The sequence below is a fragment of the Pseudochaenichthys georgianus genome, chromosome 1 (genome assembly GCF_902827115.2).
Source record: "Pseudochaenichthys georgianus chromosome 1, fPseGeo1.2, whole genome shotgun sequence".
In the NCBI taxonomy this organism is placed as follows: domain Eukaryota; kingdom Metazoa; phylum Chordata; class Actinopteri; order Perciformes; family Channichthyidae; genus Pseudochaenichthys; species Pseudochaenichthys georgianus.
The window spans coordinates 19,637,327-19,659,608 of NC_047503.1; the positions used below are offsets into that span (position 1 = coordinate 19,637,327).

The 22,282-nt window shown below is 41.2% G+C and overlaps 1 protein-coding gene across 1 annotated transcript in view; it reads left to right on the forward strand.

Annotated features, from left to right (window-relative positions):
• Window positions 1–22,282, forward strand: part of smc3 (structural maintenance of chromosomes 3) — a 47,046-nt gene that overhangs the window by 8,295 nt on the left and 16,469 nt on the right. Inside the window, 14 exon segments of the mRNA XM_034111270.2 lie at window positions 116–280; window positions 1,498–1,619; window positions 4,068–4,281; window positions 4,755–4,858; window positions 9,970–10,069; window positions 11,007–11,167; window positions 11,386–11,527; window positions 14,124–14,274; window positions 15,809–15,965; window positions 18,990–19,053; window positions 19,056–19,103; window positions 19,105–19,140; window positions 19,256–19,414; window positions 21,223–21,330. Coding sequence (XP_033967161.1) covers window positions 116–280; window positions 1,498–1,619; window positions 4,068–4,281; window positions 4,755–4,858; window positions 9,970–10,069; window positions 11,007–11,167; window positions 11,386–11,527; window positions 14,124–14,274; window positions 15,809–15,965; window positions 18,990–19,053; window positions 19,056–19,103; window positions 19,105–19,140; window positions 19,256–19,414; window positions 21,223–21,330 — 1,731 coding nt within the window.

The window sequence follows — 22,282 nt, forward strand, 5'->3', positions numbered from 1 at the left end:
ATAAAATCTATTTATTCATCATTTTAAATCAAAACAATCACTTAAGTAAGTTGTTTTTATTCTCCTTTTGAAGTGAATCTCACAGCCTTTTTTTCCTCTGGCTCCCTTCCTGTAGGAGACGGAGCGTGTGGTGCGAGAGCTGAAGTCCAAGATCTCTGCCGGGAAGGAGGAGCGCGAGCAGCTGGGGGCCGAGCGCCAGGAGCAGATCAAGCAGAGGACCAAACTGGAGCTGAAGACCAAGGACCTGCAGGACGAGCTGGCAGGCAACAGCGAGCAGAGGGTACGGAAGCCTCCCATCTGCGTCACTCTGTACACGTGACGCTGCACCCCCCCCCCCCTGCATCGTATGTAGAGGACAGTATTCTCCTTCTCATTTTACAACCCCTTACTCATCCTTGTGGGTCAAAAAAATCGTAAAAACAGTTCAGTTTGACTTTATGCATGATTTATTAACAAAACTCTTCCTTGCGGTTAACATCATCAATTCATCAGCTAATCATAAAGCATGTAAAGAGTTGACCGTTTTAGTATTGAATCCTTCAAAAGAACGTTTGCCGGTCTAATAGAGGGGAAAATTGAGAACCAAAACAGAGGAAGCTCCAGCCTGTGTACGTAACGTTTGCCATCAGCTCCACTTTACATCATCCCTGGCAGGAGGCTGTGTGTACAGAGCTGGCAGGAACCTCTCTCTCTCTCTCTCTCTCTCTCTCTCTCTCTCTCTCTCTCTCTCTCTCTCTCTCTCTCTCTCTCTCTCTCTCTCTCTCTCTCTCTCTCTCTCTCCTCTCTCTCTCTCTCTCTCTCTCTCTCTCTCTCTCTCTCTCTCTCTCTCTCTCTCTCTCTCTGTGTGTGTCTGTGTGCCTGTGCCAGCCAGCAGCATGCGGGCTGCTGGCTAGATGAAGCCCACCTGGCTATGGCTGGCAGAGCAGCAGCCAAAAGCTTCTGTAGCAAAATGCAGAGCAAGGGAAGCAGATCTGCGTCACTAGATGTGTCTGAGGCGCTTTTGGGGAAAGTAGAGGTTTCATACCTGTGAGATGAAACCCCCTGTCCCAGCCCATTGTTATCTAAAGATGGATTTTTCCTAATTGGTTCACATTATTTTAAAAAATAATTATGTCTACCCCTCACTCTGCGTTACAACCTCTTATTATATTTGAATGTTGCATGTGCGCAATGTAGGTTGTAATTGAATGTGCATTTTGAAGCTATGTCCGTTCATCATTTTATATTTATTATAATAAATGCATGTCACTAACACTCAATCTACACATTGGATACACACACTTAACCCAATATGAATATTGCGTAGGAGCAGCATGCAATGTTTCTTCAAATGTTTTATATTTATTTTAATTTAGAAATATGTGTAGAACCAATTTTTTGTGCAGAAACCTCACACTTTACATTTTGGATTTAGATACACTGGCACTAGAAAATTAAGTCTATAGATAAAATATTTAAATAAATACTTCCCCTTAAATTCCGTTCCTGCTCTTTCAGAAACGCCTGCTGAAGGAGCGTCAGAAGCTTCTGGAGAAGATCGAGGAGAAGCAAAATGAGTTGCAGGAGACTGAACCCAAATTCAACATGGTGAAGGAGAAAGAGGAGCGGGGCATATCCAGGTAGGGATGACACACTCAGCCACGGCTCCTCGAGCGGCCGATGGTCAGGCATAACGCCATGAGTCAGTCACTCTTGAAAACATTTGAATATCAAGAGACCGAGAGGTACATGAGATATTTATAAATTCTCCTGCAAAGTAGTTTGATGCAAAAGTGTGATGAACATTTGTTATCCAGAGTGGGTGATGAGAAGAAAATCTATTATATTATTATTGACCAAATACTCCAATATTGATATTGCAACAATATTGTACACTGGACTTTTAAGCTTTTACAAACTATTTAATCATTAAACATTTGGAAATAATCATAATCAATGTTGATTTAAATTTAAAGGGGACCTAATATGCAAAATGCACTTTTTGATGTCTTTTATACATAAATATGTACACACAAAGTGTCAGAAAACAAAACCCTCTCTCTTTTCCTCCGTACCCACATCTAAAAAAGAAAAGGGGGGGTGCTAACAAGCAGATCCAGAATTTTCGCTCCTATAACGTCATTGGCGACATCCGGCCGACGTGACACGTCCCAACCTATAGAGTGGCGAAGTCACGCCCATCTACTTCCGGTCCATGGGACCTTATTTCGGAAAAATAATGTATTGAAGTCAATGGAGAGAGAAAACTTATCTTTCTATCCCGTTTGAATTGTGCCATGAATTACACATATGATGTTTGTCAATCTTAAAAAATTATTTCCATGTCAAAAAAGTCACAGTTTGTCATAAAACTGTTGAAATATGAGACTATGAAAAATACGCAACTAGAAAGACTACAAATCCCAGAGTAAGTGATGTCATAACTGTTTTCCTCCATTAAATAAGAGATAGCTAAGATAAGATAACTTTAACAAGATGCCTGTGTGCTTAGTACCAGGTTGTTATCATACCAGCAATGGGTGTTGCTCATTCTTTCGCTTCCCGTCTGATGAAAGGGCCAGGAGTGGCTGGATCAAGTTAGCTACCTAGCTAGTAGCCAGCACGTTAGTTAGCATTACAGCCGTGTAATTTGTATTAGCCTTAACATGACGTAACATTAAGTAACCCAAAATGTTAAACAGTAAGAGTAGTAGTCATATTTCGTGAACCCTTTGAAGAGTACTGTCACACCGGTGTGATCATTCTATAATACACAATTTAAGCCCGGGGGAGAAATGCTAACGCTAACGCTACATTATCACCGGCGATCTTTTCTACTTCATGCTATCTGCACAAATGGTTGACATTAAACATTAAAAAGACCAGGCAGTTCAGAGAGAATCGAAGGCAGGCAGGCAGCTTTGCATGACATTCTTCTGGACGTGTTTCATTGTGTTGATAGTGAGGGTAGCCAATCACTGTTAGGACAAGACAGTAGTGACGGCCATCTTGGTGACGTGTGTTGTTGTGCTATACCAGAGATGTAGTTCATTGAGCGTTTCAAACAAAAAATGTTGTTACTTCACAGTTTTACGACACATTTGAATTTTTTTGACTTGCAAAATGATCTTTTAAATTGACAAACATCCTATGTGTAATTCGTGGCACAATTCAAACGGGATTGAAAGATAATCTTTCTCTCTCCATTGATTTCAATACATAATTTTTCCGAAATAAGGTCCCATGGAGGTCCACCAGAAGGGGAGGGACTTCGCCACTCTATATTCTCCGGGACACGTGACACGTCTCAACCTATCGTCTCCGTATACAGTCGCAGCTGTGTGTCTGTGTATTCAGCAGGATGTCTGCAGGAGGCTTAGAGTAAAGTTGTTATATATATATATATATATATATATATAACAACTTTATATATATATATATATTATATAGTGTTAGCAAGCATGTGAACACTCACAGCTAACCATGAAGCTAACGCTGTAGGCTACTGGAGAGAATATGTGCTACAAAGGGGCGTGACTAGCAGCAGACGTTCCATTTAAAGCAGAATCAGCCTGTTTGGAACAGGGCTGCAAAAGAGGGGTATGAGCAGTATGAGGCATGGTTACAATGCGTGATCTGTTTGGTATTTTAAGCAAAAAACTTCAGACATGTTTCGTATAGGTATGGCCCTACAATATATTTTTCCAATATAGCATAATAGGTCCACATTAAGGCAAATAATAGAACTTCTAGAACATTCAAGTAAATTCTGAAAATGAGATGACTTTACTCTAATGCAGCATTTAAAACCGGAAATAGACAAAAAATGTATGAAATTCAAAATCCGAGGTATTTATTCTTGCATCACACCCTTTTCAAAACCCGGCTTCTAGTGTGTCGATTATATTCAGCACATTTTATTCCGGTGTCGCTGTGTTACATGGCTGTGAATGAATCTATAACTGTTGGAAAAGGTTGTTGACTTTGAACATCTGTATGCACAGTTTGTCAGGAAATGAATAGATGGCTCCATTGTGAACTTGTGATTTAGTTAAAACATTTTTTACTATCTTTGTGTTGCCCTGCAGACTGGCCCAGGCGACCCAGGAGAGGACAGACCTGTACGCCAAGCAGGGCCGAGGCAGCCAGTTCACCTCCAAGGAGGAGAGGGACAAGTGGATCAAGAAGGAGCTGAAGTCTCTTGACCAGGCCATCAACGACAAAAAGAGGCAGATCGCAGCCATCAACAAAGACCTGGAGGACACGGAGACCAACAAGGAGAAGAACCTCGAGCAGTACACTGTATGTTCTTTTTTTTGAAAGACAATTACAAAAAGATACCCTATCATATGGTGGGGGCATTTTGTGTTCATCCCACAATTCTTATAAATGGGATATCTTAAGAATGCTCAGAGAATTTCTTTTAAATTGGAGATAAACTGATACAAATGTTGTGGTCACAGATCAATGTCACTGTGACCCTACAAAACACATTCAACCATAAATCCAGTATTCTTTTGCCAATTAATACAATTTCCCACAACTGTAACACTATCAAATGAAGAAGTGAGCAACATTTTAATCAACATGTATGTAAACTGCAACTGGTTGGCATACAACTGTAAGGTGGTAACGGTTTTTCATTTGAAGTGAATTCACATTGTCTCCTGTAGAACTGTAAATCTTTTTTTTATTTTTAAGGAACATTTTAATGCTACTTATTAATCCTTTTTTCCCCTAAACTCTCTGAACAACTTTCATCTTTGTCTCTTTAGAAACTCGATCAAGATCTTAATGAGGTGAAGACCCGCGTTGAGGAACTGGACAAAAAATATTATGAGGTGAAGAACAGGAAGGATGAGCTGCAGAGCGAAAGAAAGTAAGAACTTCACCCCCAATTTCTGTTCGACCTCACATCTTGAGATGCATTTAAAGCCTTGTCTTGTGTAGGGGTGCAACAACTAATTGACTTAATCGATTAAAATCGATGACCAAATTAGTTGCCAACTAATTCAGTCGTCGATTCGTTGGTGACGTCATCACGTGTGAGAGAAGCGCTCCAAGGTGTGGTTAAATGTTACCCGTCTTGAGGTGGACAATGCTCCTTGCCAAGAGTGTTTAGCATGTAAGGGCGGTAACACGAGTAATTTTTCTAAACATTTAGCAAAAGTGCACCACATTCAGACGGAGAAATGCAAATGTAATCAAGTATCCATCTTTGTCTACATTGTTAGTTTCCACATGCCTAAACAACCTCAAGCTTTAAATCTAAAAGTTGATGGCTAAATAAGAGCGTTTCAGAAATTGTGCAAGGCATAATAGTCCGAATAGTCGATTAATCGATAGATTAATCAATTATCAAATTAGTCGTTTGTTGCAGCCCTAGTCTTGTGCTAATGCTTTTTTAATATTTTTGGGTGCTGTGATACTGGACATAGCATCACTTGGTGTACATTTGTCTTTACAGGGCTCAACGCTAACTTTTAAAAGTGGTTGCCAGGCTGGTAACCAGGCATCAGCTTTTGGTTGCCAAAACTGAAAATACGGTTGCCATTTTTAGACATCTTATATTTAAAATAATTAAGATACTATACACTTATACATCAACTTAATAATGAACATGTGACACAAAAGAATGTTCAAATGCTTTACAATAAGTAATTAACACAATTATTTGAAACTTAAGTGGTAGGAAACCTGTCAACCCTCAATTGCTGGTATACTAACAGTAGTGCAGCTGTTCTTCACAGATCCCTCACAAATGAATTGAGCAAGTCACTAGTTTCTTGGTCATCCGTTGTCTCCCTTTCAAATGTGGGTTTTCTTGATCTTTGTGCTGACCCCACCATAGATCCATTGGCCATTCAGCATTGAAGTCTTGGATTGGCCAGACTAATACATTTCTAATGTTAAATAAATGAAAACCATTCACAGTTAAGAATTAGATATTAATTAGGGATGCTCCGATCGCCAATTTCGGGGCCGATCCGATCGAGTGGGCGGGGCCTAAATGGAAGATTTAAACATCACTTTAAATCTTCCATTTAAAGTGATGTTTAAACTCAGTTAATGGGGCTCATTCACTGGAGCTTCAACAAACAACAATCAACTTAATTATTACATTCAAATGATGTACATTATTCAAGTTTACATTCACTTTGGGATAATAACACGGGAGAAATTAGCGGAAGCGCTCTCTTTTCCTCTCTCCCTCTCTCTCTCTCTCCCCTCTCTCCCCCCCTCTCTCTCTCTCTCTCCTGACAGCCTGTCAGTATCTCATGCAGCTCACTGATCCAGTAATGAGTGACCCGACAGTGAAGAATAAATATATTTATAATAACTAGTTTAGCTTGTTCCAGAGGTATATCAAATAGCTAAGTGTGTTAGGTCTAACTCTTGTGTGTTTCGCTGCGCTTACCGCACCGGCGGGCGGAGCTGCAGGATTTCTGCTTCACACACGTTGCATACCGCTATTTTACTGTCTTTTTCGGACACCTTAAAATAATGGACTATGGTGATTTGTTGTATATGAATGCACCTGCCAATTACCTGAGCAAGTTAGATGCTGCGTATCACAGTGCACTGAGATTTTTGACAAATTGTAAAGCACTTACGCATCACTGTACCCTGTATACCAAGGCGGTTTTGCCATCACTTACTGTACGGAGGCTCAGTCACTGGTACTTTTTCATTTACAAAGCCATGTTGGATAAACTACCATCTTATATCTGCTCCCTGATCTCTCTGCGAATTGAAAGTACTTATTGCCTGAGATCGCATGCTGTGGTTTTATTAAATGTGCCAAGTGCTAGGACTGTCTTAGGGAAGAAAGCTTTTAGATGTGCAGCTCCACTAACATGGAACAGTCTGCAAAAAGAATGGAAAATTACCAAGCTAGTACCACTACATGTTTTTAAAGCTCGGTTGGATGCTACAAAATCAGATTCTGTTGGTACCTGTACATGTGGTTAGATATGTAAATTGTAATCCCTGTACATTTTGCTGTATGATGTCCTTCTGTTGTTCTGTTGTTTATGTTTTTATGTCTTCTTGTGGAACCTACTGCTGCAGGTCTCCCTTGAAAAAGAGATCATTGATCTCAATGGGATTTTACCTCGATAAATAAAGGTTTTGAATTGAATTGAATGCCAGACCGGTGAAGCCATTTTGGCAAGCTTGTTTTGCCGCGCACAGAGAAAAGTGTCATGTATTTTACGTCATGCGATCGGCATGTTTAGAGAGCACCGATCGGTAGAGAGTGAGTATCGGCCGATCTCGATCGGTGACCGATCGATCGGAGCATCCCTAATATTAATTATTAATAGTGTAAATTACCTTTTGATATGTCAGATATATTTAAAATGTGTTACCTTTTTATAGAAGTGATTATAATTGTATGCCAATATTTTCCTATGTTAAAGTTTCGTTTTGCACTTTTATTTTGGTAGTAATAAGATCGGGACTCTTATTTTGAAGGAACTTTTACCCGAAGTGAATGGACAACATTCCTCTTTGCTTTTCGTTCGGGTTTACCTTGCGCTTCATCAGTTGAATCACTTTGAACATTCGTTTGAGATGTTGACGGGTTGGCCGAACTTTTTACCCCACAGTCAAACAACTTAATTTGCTTCGCCATTTTTTGTAAAACAAACACACCGCGCACGCGAGTAAACGTGCATCGCTTTCTGGCTTCGTAATCACACCAATGCACGTGCAACTTAAGTCTCAGGTTCCGACTGGTCACAACAATAATTAAATATCAGTCTTAATACAACACATAATTAACATTTATCTATTTTTGGGGTGCACATTTTGCTGTTTGCTGTTCTTATTTCTTTATGTTAAAAACTGGTTGCCACTGATGGCAACCAAAGGCCAAGAAGTGGTTGACATTTTTTCTGAATGGTTGCCAATGGCAACCTGGCAACTGTTACTGTTGAGCCCTGCTTTAAATGAGTCATGGCTGCGTCTGAAGCTGAGAGTTTGAATTATTCACCCTTCCTTTAAGCCAATATGTGGGTTCTGCTTGGCAACCTTTAGTTACATAGCAGAGTAGTGTCTGCTGTAAATGTCATCAAGCCTTCTCTGTGCAGTTAAACAATTAGAATTATTTATAAAACAGAGAGGATGATACCTCAGGCTGCGAGATGCCTTTCTGCTTTTAAAAAGTCCTCTAGGGTGGGTGGATGATGAATGTGTTTCATAGTGAGAATCTACCCCAGACAGCTGCTTCCTGAAACACGACAAACTGAGGGTCTCCATTCAAGTCTCCAACTATCCGTTTAGAGCAGGGGTTTCAAAGTGTGGGAAGGTGAGCCTCCCCTCAGAGAACATAAGAACAGCCGCGCCCCCCCCTCCCAATTATTATTGCTATTATTGTTGTTGTTGTTGTTGTTGTTGTTGTTGATGTTGCTGTTGTTGCTGCTATAATACAGGGGTATTCAATTGCATTTCAAAGAGGTCCAGTAAGAGAACATGTCATTAAATGCTCTGTTTTCGCTGTCGACCTTTCTCTTTTTTGAGCACGCCATTTGAAATGACTCAGACTGTTTCTCTCTTCTTGTCTCGTCTCTGTGTTTGAATCTATCGTGCTGACTCACTGACTGCACCGATTTCATTGGCTGAGGAGCGTCACCTCCATAAAACATTAAACAATAACTTTTTTAAACCTTTTAATCTTTATGTTTAATTTTTTTTTTTTTTACATTTTCAACATCGTGGATAAATCCTTATATGCTCCCGGCAACACACTGAACGTCAACTTTGCCTCCTTATTACACTCACCCCCTACTTTAGTGGGAACAATGAATCTGCGTCTTTGATACGCACAGGTGGATGATGCGGGGATGCAATGTAGATGGGAATAAACGCAGATCATCCTCTGGCTGCAGCCTTGACCGGTACTTGCCTTTGATCAAAGTCAATGCGGAAAACCCACACTCACACAGGTAGGTGGAGGCAGGGGCGGACTGGGACTAAAAATCTGCCCTGGAATCTCGCCCAGCCCAGCCCACACAAGTTGGTAGAGCGCGCTAGTTAACTGTCTGCTGAACAGACCTCTGTCGCCTGTCAGCGAAACTTAAATGATGCCGTTTAAAAACCTAAAAAATAAAGGGCGGTGCCGGCCGTCAACGGCCCGCTGACGACCGTCCGTTCTGTGATTCTCCAGAACACACAGATGGCCAGTCCGCCCCTGGGTGGAGGTGAAGGGAATGAGCACTTTTACAGCCTTTTTGGCGAGGTGGGGGAACTCGGTCTCCACAGACAGCCAAAGGTGTGCAAGTGACACTTTACCCGTCTTTTTCTCGTTATTTTTTTCTCACGCTGCACCTCCCCTGAAGCTCTCTGGCGCCCCCCCAGGAAGGCGCGCCTCACACGTTGAAAACCGCTGGTTTAGACGACACGCTCAAGGAACAATTCGTTTTTTAATTTAAGTTTAAAAACATATATTTTTAGACCGTTTTAAAAAAATAAAAAAAATAATCCAATAAACAAATAACAGGTGCTCAGTAGCAAAGGAAACAGATTACATGAATATGTTTGTGTTTGTCTCATTTTGAATTCACTCCAGTTCGCTGTGATCCATTGTGTAGGTGTGCCGGTGAAAAGGCAGCATAATGACCGCTTTGATATCACAACATGCAGAACCCACAGCGGCAAGCCTCCAAAATATCAACAAATGACAAAAGCATTAACGTAATAAAAACAAGAGGAATTATTTTGGCATTTGTATTGTTTTTAATTATTTTAAATGTGATTATTTAGCTATAATAAGGCACCTAATATTTCACCTTATACTTCATACATGCATGTAACAAATCTACATTATTATTATTTAAATAAAAATATGTCCTTATTTTTTTACCTACAGTGTCATATTTATAAGTGTTTTTATCACAGACTGCCTTTCTCTTCTGTTGGTACCATGGCTGCATTGAGTTTGGGGTCTTGTGACATAAGTATAACCGTGTGTGACGTCTGTCTGTCCAGCTACCTGTGGCGGGAGGAGAACGCAGAGCAGCAGGCCCTGGCTGCCAAACGAGAAGAGTTGGAGAAGAAGCAGCAGCTCCTCCGAGCGGCCACCGGCAAGGTACCGTGTCTCTGCACGAGGCTGCATGATTATTGACTTGCTTAAGCAGCTACAGATGATTCAAATTTAAGACGCATGGTAAATAAATAATAGGACACACACTTACCTGCCTTTTTCAGGAAGGCAATACTTGTCAGATGTAGACCTGTTACGCCACACATATTATTAAACCATCATACATTTGCTTGCCAGCCAGAATACTGCAAGAGAGGAAATATGGAAATAAAACTAAATCAAACCCCAAGTGAGAAAGTGCCTCTCTCCGTTTGAGCCCACCTGAACACAGCAGAGGACTCACTTTGTGACTCAGCCAGTTGTCAGGACAGGTTTATCAAGTGGAATCATTCATCTGCCCCGCCAATGGCACCTTATCATAGCTATCTAAATCCACACATGACTCACTCCCTGCTGCCGCATCCAGTAACCGCTTGTCGTTTCTTCTGGGCAGATGCATCAATCAAATATCACTTCTAACTAATGTCTGCAGAGATGAAAGGTTTGTAGCTTCATGGACAAATGTCCTGCGTTTTATTTTGCTTTCATCGGCCCGGCTGACTCATCCTCTCGGAACAGAACGGACTCTATCCATTCTTGTTTTTTACCCGTTATGTTTATACTGTACAGTTAATAATGAAGCACAATATTAGGGAAATACAGAGATCTCTTTCTGTTTTTGAGCTACGGTATATTTGAATTTTCCCCAGAATGCAGCTTAGGTTTTATATGTTCTTCACAGCACAGTGTGAAATCTGTTATAAATGTTTTTCTCTAGAGAAGAGATAATGGCTGCAGTTGTAATGAGAACATTTAATAGGATTTAGAATAGGTTTTTATATTGTGTTCATTTTAACATCAATATCAATTCAATGTTTTTTATATATTATTGTTAAGGTTATTTAGAGTTCATTATCTCTCTCCTTCCCCTCTGCTCCTCCAGTCTATTCTGAACGGCAGTGACAGCATCAACAAAGTCCTTGAGCATTTCCGTCGCAAGGGTATCAACCAGCATGTCATCAGTGGTTACCATGGCATCGTCATGAATAACTTTGAGTGTGAGCCCGCCTTTTATACCTGTGTCGAGGTGACTGCTGGAACCAGGTGAGTCAGGTTAACTACATTTTAATGGCTTGCTCATTATGTTATTTACAATCATAAATATCCCCATCAAACAAAGTGTACTCATAATAAGCTCTGTTTTTGTATATTTTGTACATTGAATGCTTCCGCAGAGATTTGTAGATTTTTTTTACAATGATGCAGCCTTGATTTTTTGTTTTAATCTTAGATGGCCTTCTACGCGCTCTCTTGTTTTCCAGACTGTTCTATCACATTGTGGAGACTGACGAGGTCAGCACCAAAATACTGATGGAGTTCAACAAAATGAACCTGCCTGGAGAAGTCACATTCCTGCCCCTGACCAAGCTGGATGTCAGGGACACCGCCTACCCAGAGACAAACGTAAGAACATATCAAAGTTACATCTGCTACTGTAGGCAGGCAATTTGGACCGTGACAGCAAATATTCATAATTAAACAATCAAGGTTAAAGATACAGCAGTCATTAGGGGTGTAACGGTACGCGTACCGAAATTATTCGGTACGGGCCCTTCGGTTGTACCGAATGTTAAACGTTAACAATTGAGAAGGTGAACAACTTTTTGGAAGTAATCTCAGGTGCTGCGTCGCAGCATTCAGAGTAATTTGCTCACATTGGGTTCAACGCGTCATAGAGCGAGCAAGTCATTTCATTGGACGAGAGGCATACTGTGAGAGCTGGTCACAGGGATGCGTTCAAATTTAGTCAGTAATTTGAGGAACTGGCGAAATGGTGAACGCAGATAAAGTTGAGCTCGAAAATCCTCCAGCATCATTGAAGTCTCCGGTTTGGGAACATTTTGGTTTCGCAGTTACGTACAAGGATGACGGACAAAGACAGGTGGACCGAACCAAAGCTGTCGACATTGTTCAACTAAAATTGGTTACGCGACTGGCAATACATCAAACTTGCACACTCATTTGAAAAGGCAAGGCAAGTTTATTTATATAGCACTTTTCAACACAAGGCAATTCAAAGTGCTTTACAAAAAATGAAAGACATTAAGAAAATGGCATTTAAAATCAGTCATCAAAAAGAAAAGCTAATAAAATAAACATTAAAAGAAAAAATACATGGATAAAAGTTACAGTGCAGTTTAAGATAGTTCAATTAAAAGCAGCGACAAAAAGAAAAGTCTTCAGCCTGGATTTAAAAGTAGTCAGAGTTGCAGCGGACCTGCAGGTTTCTGGGAGTTTGTTCCAGATATTTGGAGCATAATAACTGCACGCTGCTTCTCCATGTTTAGTTCTGACTCTGGGGACAGAAAGCTGACCAGTCCCTGAAGACCTGAGAGATCTGGATGGTTCATAATTTAGCAGGAGGTCAGAAATGTATTTTGGGCCTAAACCATTCAGTGCTTTATAAACCAGCAGCAGTATTTTGAAATCTATTCTTTGACACACAGGAAGCCAGTGTAAAGACTTCAGAACAGGAGTGATGTGATCCACTTTCTTAGTGTTAGTGAGGACTCGAGCAGCGGCGTTCTGAATCAGCTGCAGCTTCCTAATAGATTAGCAGTTGCACTCCCACTTGCAGCCATGCTTTTCGTTTTCTCACATGCTCTGGCAGCTAGCGCATGCACGAGAGAGGGGAGGCACTTATGGCGCGTTTCCACTGCAGTGGGTAGCTGTCTTTATGCGTGCCGAGCCGTGCGGGCCCGTTTTTGGTTGCGTTTCCATTTGGCCTAGTTTTGGCCCGGGGCTACTTTTTCACCTTTTTTCTGGCTCGACTAAATCGTGGTTCTAGGGCCAGGAACAACCAGGCTGAGTCGGGCTGAGTATGCTAAACTAGAGAGAGAATCGCTGGCAAGGGGGCTACAACTACAACAAGATGAACATATTTGACCGTGATTTAATTGTAATACACGTTTCAAAAGGATGCCGAAGTAACAACATACTGATACCGGTTAGTAAAAACCATGAATTAATGCTTTGACAAGTCTGCAGACAGACGGCAGGCGAAAAACCGTTTTTAAAATGCGTGTTTTCTAAATGTAGCTTGGCTAAGCTAACGTTATATATGCTCCGACCGTCCACACTCACAACAACGGCCTATACAGACATAAATAAACCAGCGACTGTATTCGCCATGACACAGGCAGTCTGTGGTTTGTACTTGTTTAACTTTTGTCTAGTTTCTGAACAGATATGAAGAGCGGTGAGCTCTGAGTGCTAAGAGCTAACGGCTGTGTTGTTTTTCTGGGGCTCTCATTGAAGATGACGTCACGGCTCCGCCTACACTGCGTTACTATAGTAACTGCCCCAGTTCCTAAACTGTAATGGAAGCGCAGCATTAAAGTGAGCCGGGCCTAATAAGGCCTAACCAAACCGAGCGAGGCCGAGCGAGGCCTGCAGTGGAAACGCGCCATCAGAGCGTGCTTGAGAGGGGAGGGACTGCAGGCACGGCTGCATTGCAGGGATTGGAAGCAGAGCGCTGAACACACACACTTAACGGCGCTTTCTCACCGGAGTACTTTTCCCCGTCATTCTTAAAGTACCGATACTAATGAAACGAAGGAATTGTAACGTTTTTAACGGCAGGGTATCGCGGTACCTTTCAAGTATCGGTGAAACACTACAAGCAAGTCATAATGTCAAACTGGCTGCTTAGGTACTAGTACAGTACAGTTCAAATACAGATTATTTCAGTTCATCGAAATGCTGCACCTTAATGTTTATTTTATTATATTTTGTATTTATTTGAGTGAATATTCACAGTTTAATAATAATTAAATAAAAATAAAACTAATAGTTTATGTTTTGTGATAATTTTTTCTGCTGTACCGAAAACGTACCAAACCGAACCTAAAAACCGAGGTATGTACCGAACCGAAATGTTTGTGAACCGTTACACCCCTAGCAGTCATGTATGTTAAATATATGCCAAATGAAGGTGAAACAAGACGTGGCGTGTGGTATCTGCCACTGTGTTCATACCAACGTGTTTATGCCCCATAAGGATGCTATTCCCATGATCAGCAAGCTGCGCTACAGCAACACCTTCGACAAGGCCTTCAAGCACGTGTTCGGGAAGACTCTGATCTGTCGCAGCATGGAAGTCTCCACCCAGCTGGCCAGAGCCTTCACCATGGACTGTATCACTCTGGAGGGTAAGCTGACATGCAATACACAGTACTTCAAGCATATAAGTAAGACTGCAGCTCTAAAAGAGATGGTCTCTATCTGCAATAAACTGTTAAAAGATATAGGTAGTCATTAGCACAAAAGAGTTATCACCTTGGGATTTTGTAACTTTGGGTATCAGTAATATGTCAAAAAACGTAGCTAATACTTCTGTTTGTACTCCGTAATGGGCCAATCCTATTCTGTAAAACCTCCTCTCCAAAAGCCACATGTGCAAATACAGCCTGTAGGACAAGTATGAGCCATCGACCCTGTTGGAATCAAACTCCATGTTCAATTGAAACTAGGGGTGTATCCGTATTCGTCCCGTACCGTCACGGTTCGGACATCACGGTTCGGCACATGCAGTCACACGGCGAATACGCCTTTTTTTACGAGTGGGAAAAAAGTCTGTCACTCAGGGCAGTATTACACTATATATAATCCAGGGGGCGGTATTGCGCCTAAAAGCCAGCCGCCCGTAAATAACAAATGAAGAACGAGAACAAAACACAACAAAACGAACACAATACATGAAGAAGAACAGTTAGTAGCTACGGCGAGTTCACACAACACACAGGAGCTAGAAGACCCACCTGCTTCTTTTAAATCAAGTGTGTGGGAACATTTCGGGTTCCCTGTGGACTACAACAATGATGGGGATCGGACGAGGACGGTGTGTCGGCGTTGTTCGACAGCGGTGCGGTATGCTAGTGGTAACACGTCAAACATGCTCAAGCACATCCGAGTCAGTCTCAGTCCCCAGCGAGAGGGTTTTCTCGACGGCAGGTGACATAGTTACCGCCAACAGATCTGCCCTCACTACGGACAACGTAGACAAACTCATCTTTTTGAAGACAAACTTGAAAATAGAGTAAAGCTTGAGTACCTTTATTTAGGCATAATGGCCTCACACACTCACAAGTTAATTACACATGTTAGACATTGCTCCTAAAGCTACAGATTTTATATTGTTTTATATTTATCATTGTATTTATTTTATATGTTGACATCAGGAGATGTCATACAGTTCTGTATTGCCTTTTATTGATTGTGATTGAAACACTTTCTTATTATTTATTTAAATATTTTCAAGACATTCGTTTTAGTTGTTCAGCTTATTTAACCTTTTTGTTTGACATCAGCCATTATAAATAATATGGCCATCTATGTGTGGTTTGTTTTTAACTGTGTAATACAGTTAATGATTCCAAATGTTAGAGTTCCTTATTTTCACACCAAAACTTGCACTACTGTTAAAAAAAAATGCATTTGGGACTTTTTTTTGCTTGTCCTTGTTGTACCGAACCCGTACCGAACCGTGACCCCCAAACCGAGGTATGAACCGAACCGTGACTTCTGTGAACCGTGACACCCCTAATTGAAACTATCAATATATTCTTACACACAGATTAAAAAATTCCCATAATCAAGACATTTGACTTGCCTTTGACAATACCTTGTATTTTCAGTGCTCTAGTCCATCTCTTATATGTTGTACATTGTGTTGCGACCTTCCAGGTGACCAGGTGAGTCACCGTGGAGCTCTGACCGGAGGCTACTACGACACCAGGAAGTCTCGCCTGGAGCTGCAGAAAGACATGAGGAAGGCCGAGGAGGAGCTGGGGGAGCTGGAGGCCAAGCTCAACGAGAACCTGCGCCGGAACATCGAACATATCCTTTCAATTATAGCTTGTCCACATTATGTTACATCATTAATGCCAGCAGCAAGATCGGAGCGTTATGTTTTGAAGTTTATTTTAAGGACAGCATGCAGTAAAAGACCAGCTTTAGCTTGATGGTGTCTGGAACACACAGAAATAAAAGGTGTGATAAACCGTAGGCACGTGTGATATTGGCATCCTGCACTCGGCCTTGGAGAAATGGAAGAGGAAGTATCATAGTCGTGAACAGTCAATATATACCAAGTGTGTTAAAAATATATATATATATATATATATCTGTCTTTAAAAAACATCCTTCACACAGTCATCTTCTGGTTATAAAGACGTTTTAATATATATGTACCTCTGCAGCTTATCGAAGTCTTTTAAGAACTCTTTTGAAATAATGTACAACACCCCTTAGTGCATTCTTCACTGAATTAGTGCAAGCCTCTATTTTTAAATGTGGATTTAATCCATCTCTGTTGTGTAGCAACTTCTGTTAGCAGGAGCCTGGTGCAGCGAGAGCAGGGTTAGAGAGGTCAAGAGGGATTAGTGTAAGTCGGGACATATCGGCCAGAGCCATGACTCACTTCTGGAGGGCCGATAAAAAGCAAAAACAGGCGGATCAGAGGGGATTTAGGTCTGCATGTACCCTATGCTTATGGATATGGTCACTTCCGCCCCGGTATGATTATGTGTGTGTGAACACTTGTGTAGTTTCTCACCCGCAGACAGCACTGTGTACATGTTAATGTGCGCACCTGGTGATTACGTATGTGTGTGAGTAGGCAGTGGATGACTGAGACCATGGCATGGCGCAGTCCTTCACTTCTGCAGCGGTGAGTCAGAGAACAGATCAATTATTTAAAAGCCGCTTGTTGTTTACATCCCCACCTCTGCTCTGTCGATAAGCATGAGAGTACGCTGATGCACCTCACTAATCCCCTTTTTCAAGGTTGTTCTTTCGTTGTTCCTTCAGACCCACATTGCTGAGTGCTCATAACTCTTATCAAATGGATTATTTGAAATAAACCTGTTTTATATGTTATTCGCAGTGGCGTTTCTATATGTACAAAAGTGGTGGGGCACAAAAAACTCAGATGTCTATATATAAGCTTCTGCAGAGAGGTTCATGGCTGGTGACTCACTGGCACTGACTCTTCAGGTTTACAAATATATTAAATCAAAATATAATATTATTTTCAAAAGCTTTTTTTGTCTGATGCTTCAATTACTTTTAAACAGACAGTTCAACAAAAGGATACCCAAAAAATGTAATTTTATCATTTAAATATTGAATTGTTCTCTCTTAGTAAGATCCCATTTTCAATAAAATTGCAGTCTTACCTTGACTTGAAGATGAAGTCCATTTGCCTATCCTTCTGGACACAAATCTCTATTCCTTTTTTGTAAAAGTCCTCCTTATCTTCTTGTAGTTTCAAAAGTCTATCATAAATCTAATCTAATCAATAGATTTTTCATTCGAAAATGATAAAAGTAGGGTAGACATGTGGATATTATCCGGCTGAACAAAACGTACATTTATCTAACAGCTACGTTTCCCACAGATCTTATTTTGAGCTATTTTCTAAAATCCGATGGAGAAATCTCGTTGCTTTTTTGTGGAGGGAAGCCATGCACAGCTTACTTCCTGGTTTTAGGACGTGTCACTGCAGCTCTCTCTCCTCCTCTTCACACATCACACTTTTCGCGGCACAAGTACTTACAGCCAATCAGCTCTGAATGATGTGAGATGACGTATGGTGGGGATGGCAGCACTATGCCCCTATGGTCATTATTTTTTGCCACACACATTACATAGGAAAATACTCTGAGCATGCGCAGTGTAGTTTTTGCAGTCACCGTACACTTAGACAGTCAGAGGGAGGGGCAGGATCAGGTTGTCCCACATGGCTCTAAACAGCTCAATAGGCACACACTGTAGACACTAATTAGAAGAACACATACTAAAACAGCAATGTACAGACAAATCAGATGATTAAACATGATCTTAAAATATATTTTATATATTTTTTAATTTATTTTTGCATTTGTTGTAATCATTATTTTAATACTTTCTGTGCCCCACCTGGCCCTAATGACCAGTCGCCACTGGTTATTCATGACAGTGAAGTGGTCATCCAGAGATGAACGCCTGTTTTAAATGTATTTATAAATACGTAAATGAATCAGGTGGATTAGTGACCTGATTTCAGCTGTTCCCATTCATGAACGTGGATCGGATGACCTTTATAGCATCGATTACCTTTCATCTTCTCTGGGCAGCTCTTTCAGTAGCTTCTTGGCCTAAGCCTCAGTGTTTATTGAGTACTGTTAAACCTAAGGCCCATCATGTAGTCCCAGCGATCGATGAGCCTGTCTGGTCACTTAGAATAATGAAGTGACGTTCTAATCCTCTGCCTTGACATCAACGGTCACAGTCTTCCGTCTGAAGGTGAATCGAGTTATCGGAGCACTAAAAAGCCTACAAGCTAGCTGCCATGTTACATATATTCTCCAATGACTACAAAAACATCTCTTTGTTGTAGTTTTTTGTTCTTTCTTTAGTTTATTAATGCATTATCCTGAAGGAAGGACAATATGCTATTCGAGCAGTGCAAGTCATTGAAAAGGCAGTTGAAAAGTGCCTAATCTTTGACACATATTTAGAATTATATATTTTGTTTTCTATAATGTGATTTTATTTTTATAATGTTTCTCCTGTCTAAATACAACAACAGTGTTTCTGAAAAGTTTTTAAACGTTTTCCATTCAGTTGTTTTAAGGAGTTTTTCTCTTTTTCTTATAATGTCGGGGAAGGTTGTAGAGTCTCTTGAGAGGATTGTGATATGGGTTATACAACTATAATTGACTCAACTCACACTTCTAGGCTTTGATTTTAGCAGCTGTTGTCTGTAGACATTGGCTCACATAAAGTTGGAAAAACTATACATAGAATAAAGACTGTACTGAGAGGAAAGCTCATTTGGTTAAACATTGGCTTATTCTTCCTTCATCGCTGGCCTTCACGTATCAAACAATGAGATCGACCAGCTGATGAACCAGATGCAGCAGATCGAGACTCAGAAGAGGAAGTTTTAAGGCGTCCAGAGGACAGTATTCTGTCTGAGATGAAGATGCTGAAGGAGGAAGAGGCAGCAGTCAGAGAAGACCTTCATGCCCAAGGTGATCATATAATGAAGTTGTTACAATATTTTAGTTTAAACCTGCATACAAGCCCAGAGTTAAAGGGGATTAAGACCTCCTGACTGTCTGTGCTCTCCACTTTCTTCCTCTGTAGCAACGCAGCCTGCAGAGTCTGGAGGCCAGCCTCCACGCCATGGAGTCCACCAGGGAGTCACTGAAGGCCGAGCTCGGCACAGACCTGCTCTCTCAGCTCAGCCTGGACGACCAGAGGCGCGTCGATGACCTCAACGACGAGATCCGCCAGCTTCAGCAGGTCAGCGGCAGCACTATACAAAGGACTACATGGATTTCTGTCTCTGCTTTTGCCTTGTAATGTGGACATTTAAGAAAATGTTCACTCAAAAGAATAAAATATGCTTCTCAAGTATATAATGATTTGTATTAGTTATATTATTATATTTTATTATAAGATAGACTTCAGCGATCATTTGGATCCGTGAGCTATAGAACAGCACTGTTATGCTGAAAAGGCTGATGCACACACATCTGTGACTATATGTCGTTCGGAGAAAACGCAGGTTACCTACATGTAGGTGTTCCTCAGTCCTCTCCTACTCCGCCTCCTGCCTGTGTTCACATGACCTGAGTGAGGTGAGAGGAGCAGACAGCAGGCTTGTTTGAGACAAGCGAGACCTGCGCAGTTGCGATCAACGTCTTGCTAGTGCGTTGCATGATGGTTAGTCATTTTGTCCGACTTGCTCTGGAGGCTCGCCCACATGAGACGTTGAAATCTCGCGGGACAAAGACGCCCGCAGCCTTGAGAGCGTGGCGAGGCGGCGCAGTTCCCCTCCACAGGCTGCGGAAGCGAAATGCTTGATGGGAAACGACTCGCTGGTATCTCGAGCTGAGCGCTCATTGGTGGTTTTTACCCCGTGCTGCTGATGAAACTCTCCAATTGGCTGGCAAAAGTTTGTTGTTGTTTTGTGTCAGTTTTACGTCGCCACATCCATTCCCATTTTTCATCATTGTTCCACAATGTTTATCATCATGAAATTAATATCTATATATTTTATACTATACTTGCACTTAGCACGCTTACCGTTTTCATACTTAGCATATTCATACACACTGTTCATACTGCTCACAGGCTGATATCTAGTGTATTCATACCCCTCACTGTTTATTCATCATTCAATTCATTCTATATGTTATTCTGTAGATTGTGTACATTACTTTTCACTTCACTGCTTGTTGCACCTGGTTAGAAGCTAAACTGCATTTCGTTGTCTCAGTACCTGTAATATGTGCAATAACAATAAAGTTGAATCTAATCTTGAGCAGGAACAAATGTATTTACTTAGTACATATCTGACATTAACGATTAAACACACGTGTGCATTCTTGAGAAATGCAAACCGAGTCAAGCCGACTCCGGAGGTGGCGGTATGCACCTTAAAGTTGTTTGCAATCCGCCCAAAAACCGAGAGAAGAAGACGAAGCCGACTCAGAGCTGTCCGACTTCAGGCGAGCTTTTTGAGACCTCCCCCGGTTGCGATCGGCTATTCTCGTCTACTTTCGAGGCGAGCCGCAACGCGTCTCAAACAAGCCTAGTATCTGTGTGTGGGAGGGTCCTGTGATCCAGCGTCCCCCCCATCTCTCTCTCTCTCTTACTGCCAGCTGTGCTCAGCTCTCCCCTCAGCCAGTCTCACTTTAGTTGCGCAACAACTGCGCCCCCGCAGCATGGAGCATTTCATGTTTGCTTTTACATTAATCGCTGTTGTCAAATGATATTGCTCGCAACATAACACTATGTTGGGAGGTATTGTTGATGGAGCATTTGCCTAGGCTAAAGTTGTTGCACAACCTAAGGTGTTTGTGTACTTTTTGGGCAAACATTTCTGTATGAGTATCCTCATGATATATGCAATGGTGGAAGAAATATGTAGGTCTTTTAGTTATGTAGAAGTACTAAAACAACACTGTAAAAATACTGTGTTTCACAGAGCAAGAGAAAACTAAGATTGTGACCTGCTGATATTTGACTAACATCTTGTTTGTCTGCACTTGGCAAAGAGTAACCATTTTTGTATTTTGTTTGTTCTCCCATCTACCCCCCCACAGGACAACAGACAGTTGTTGAATGAGAGGATTAAGCTGGAGGGCATAATGACCAGAGTGGAAACGTATCTCAACGAGAATTTACGGAAGCGTCTTGACCAAGTGGAGCAGGTACGCTGTCTCTTTAACTCTCTACCATAAACACGTCTCAAAGTGTGGCTCTGCATACAGGATATTCTTTCTGCAGTGTATTGAGTAATGTATAACCAGGGTTCCCGCAGGGTCTTACAAAGTTTTACATTTGATCAAAAAATAAGAAAGGTCTTAAATATGATTTAGAAGGTCTTAAAACTGATCGGATTTGAAAGGTACTTCTGTGTTGCGATCGCGTCTAAATGTGTTTTGGGGGAAATGTCCGGGCTGCAAAGTAACCAGTACGGTAATAGCCTTTCAGTTCCCCCCAACAATTTGTATTGAATTAAATCAACATGGAACCAGTAATCACTAACTTTGTTCCCCCCGGCCCCTTATCGGAGACCACCCAGCTAGTAACCTAGCAACCAAGCTAGCGGCAGTCAGAAACTAAGGGATCTTCGATTCTATTTACAAACAAATATGGGGAAGTGTAAGTTCAACCATATTTGGTTGGAAAACATCAAATGTAGTGCTTGGTGAAACCAGTGGAGGGGAACGTGTTTGAAGCCCGCTACACCTTTTGTAAAAACAAATAGCGTTTGTTTTGCTAATGTAGCGTTAGCTTGTGCAGCAGCAGCTAGATCCCCTCCTGGGTTTTAGTGACGTAATCTGCCACCCAGGACAAGAGACGAGCATATTAAATGTATTATTTTCGGTTGTGTATTTGTGTTTCCAGGTATAACATAACAATCATAATTTGTGGATTAATTTCATTATGGTATTTGAGTTGTTTCAGATGAACTTTTGTATTTGATGTTGCAATTTAATTTTTCAGAGACAAAAATCACTAAAAGATCTGGTGGATATCTGACCAAATGTTCTTTGGGTTTTATCCACAAATGCAACACAAATAAGAACTGTAAGTTATTATTTAATAATCAAACCATTACAGTGCATGACATTAAGGATTTTGGGAGATGGCCCTGTG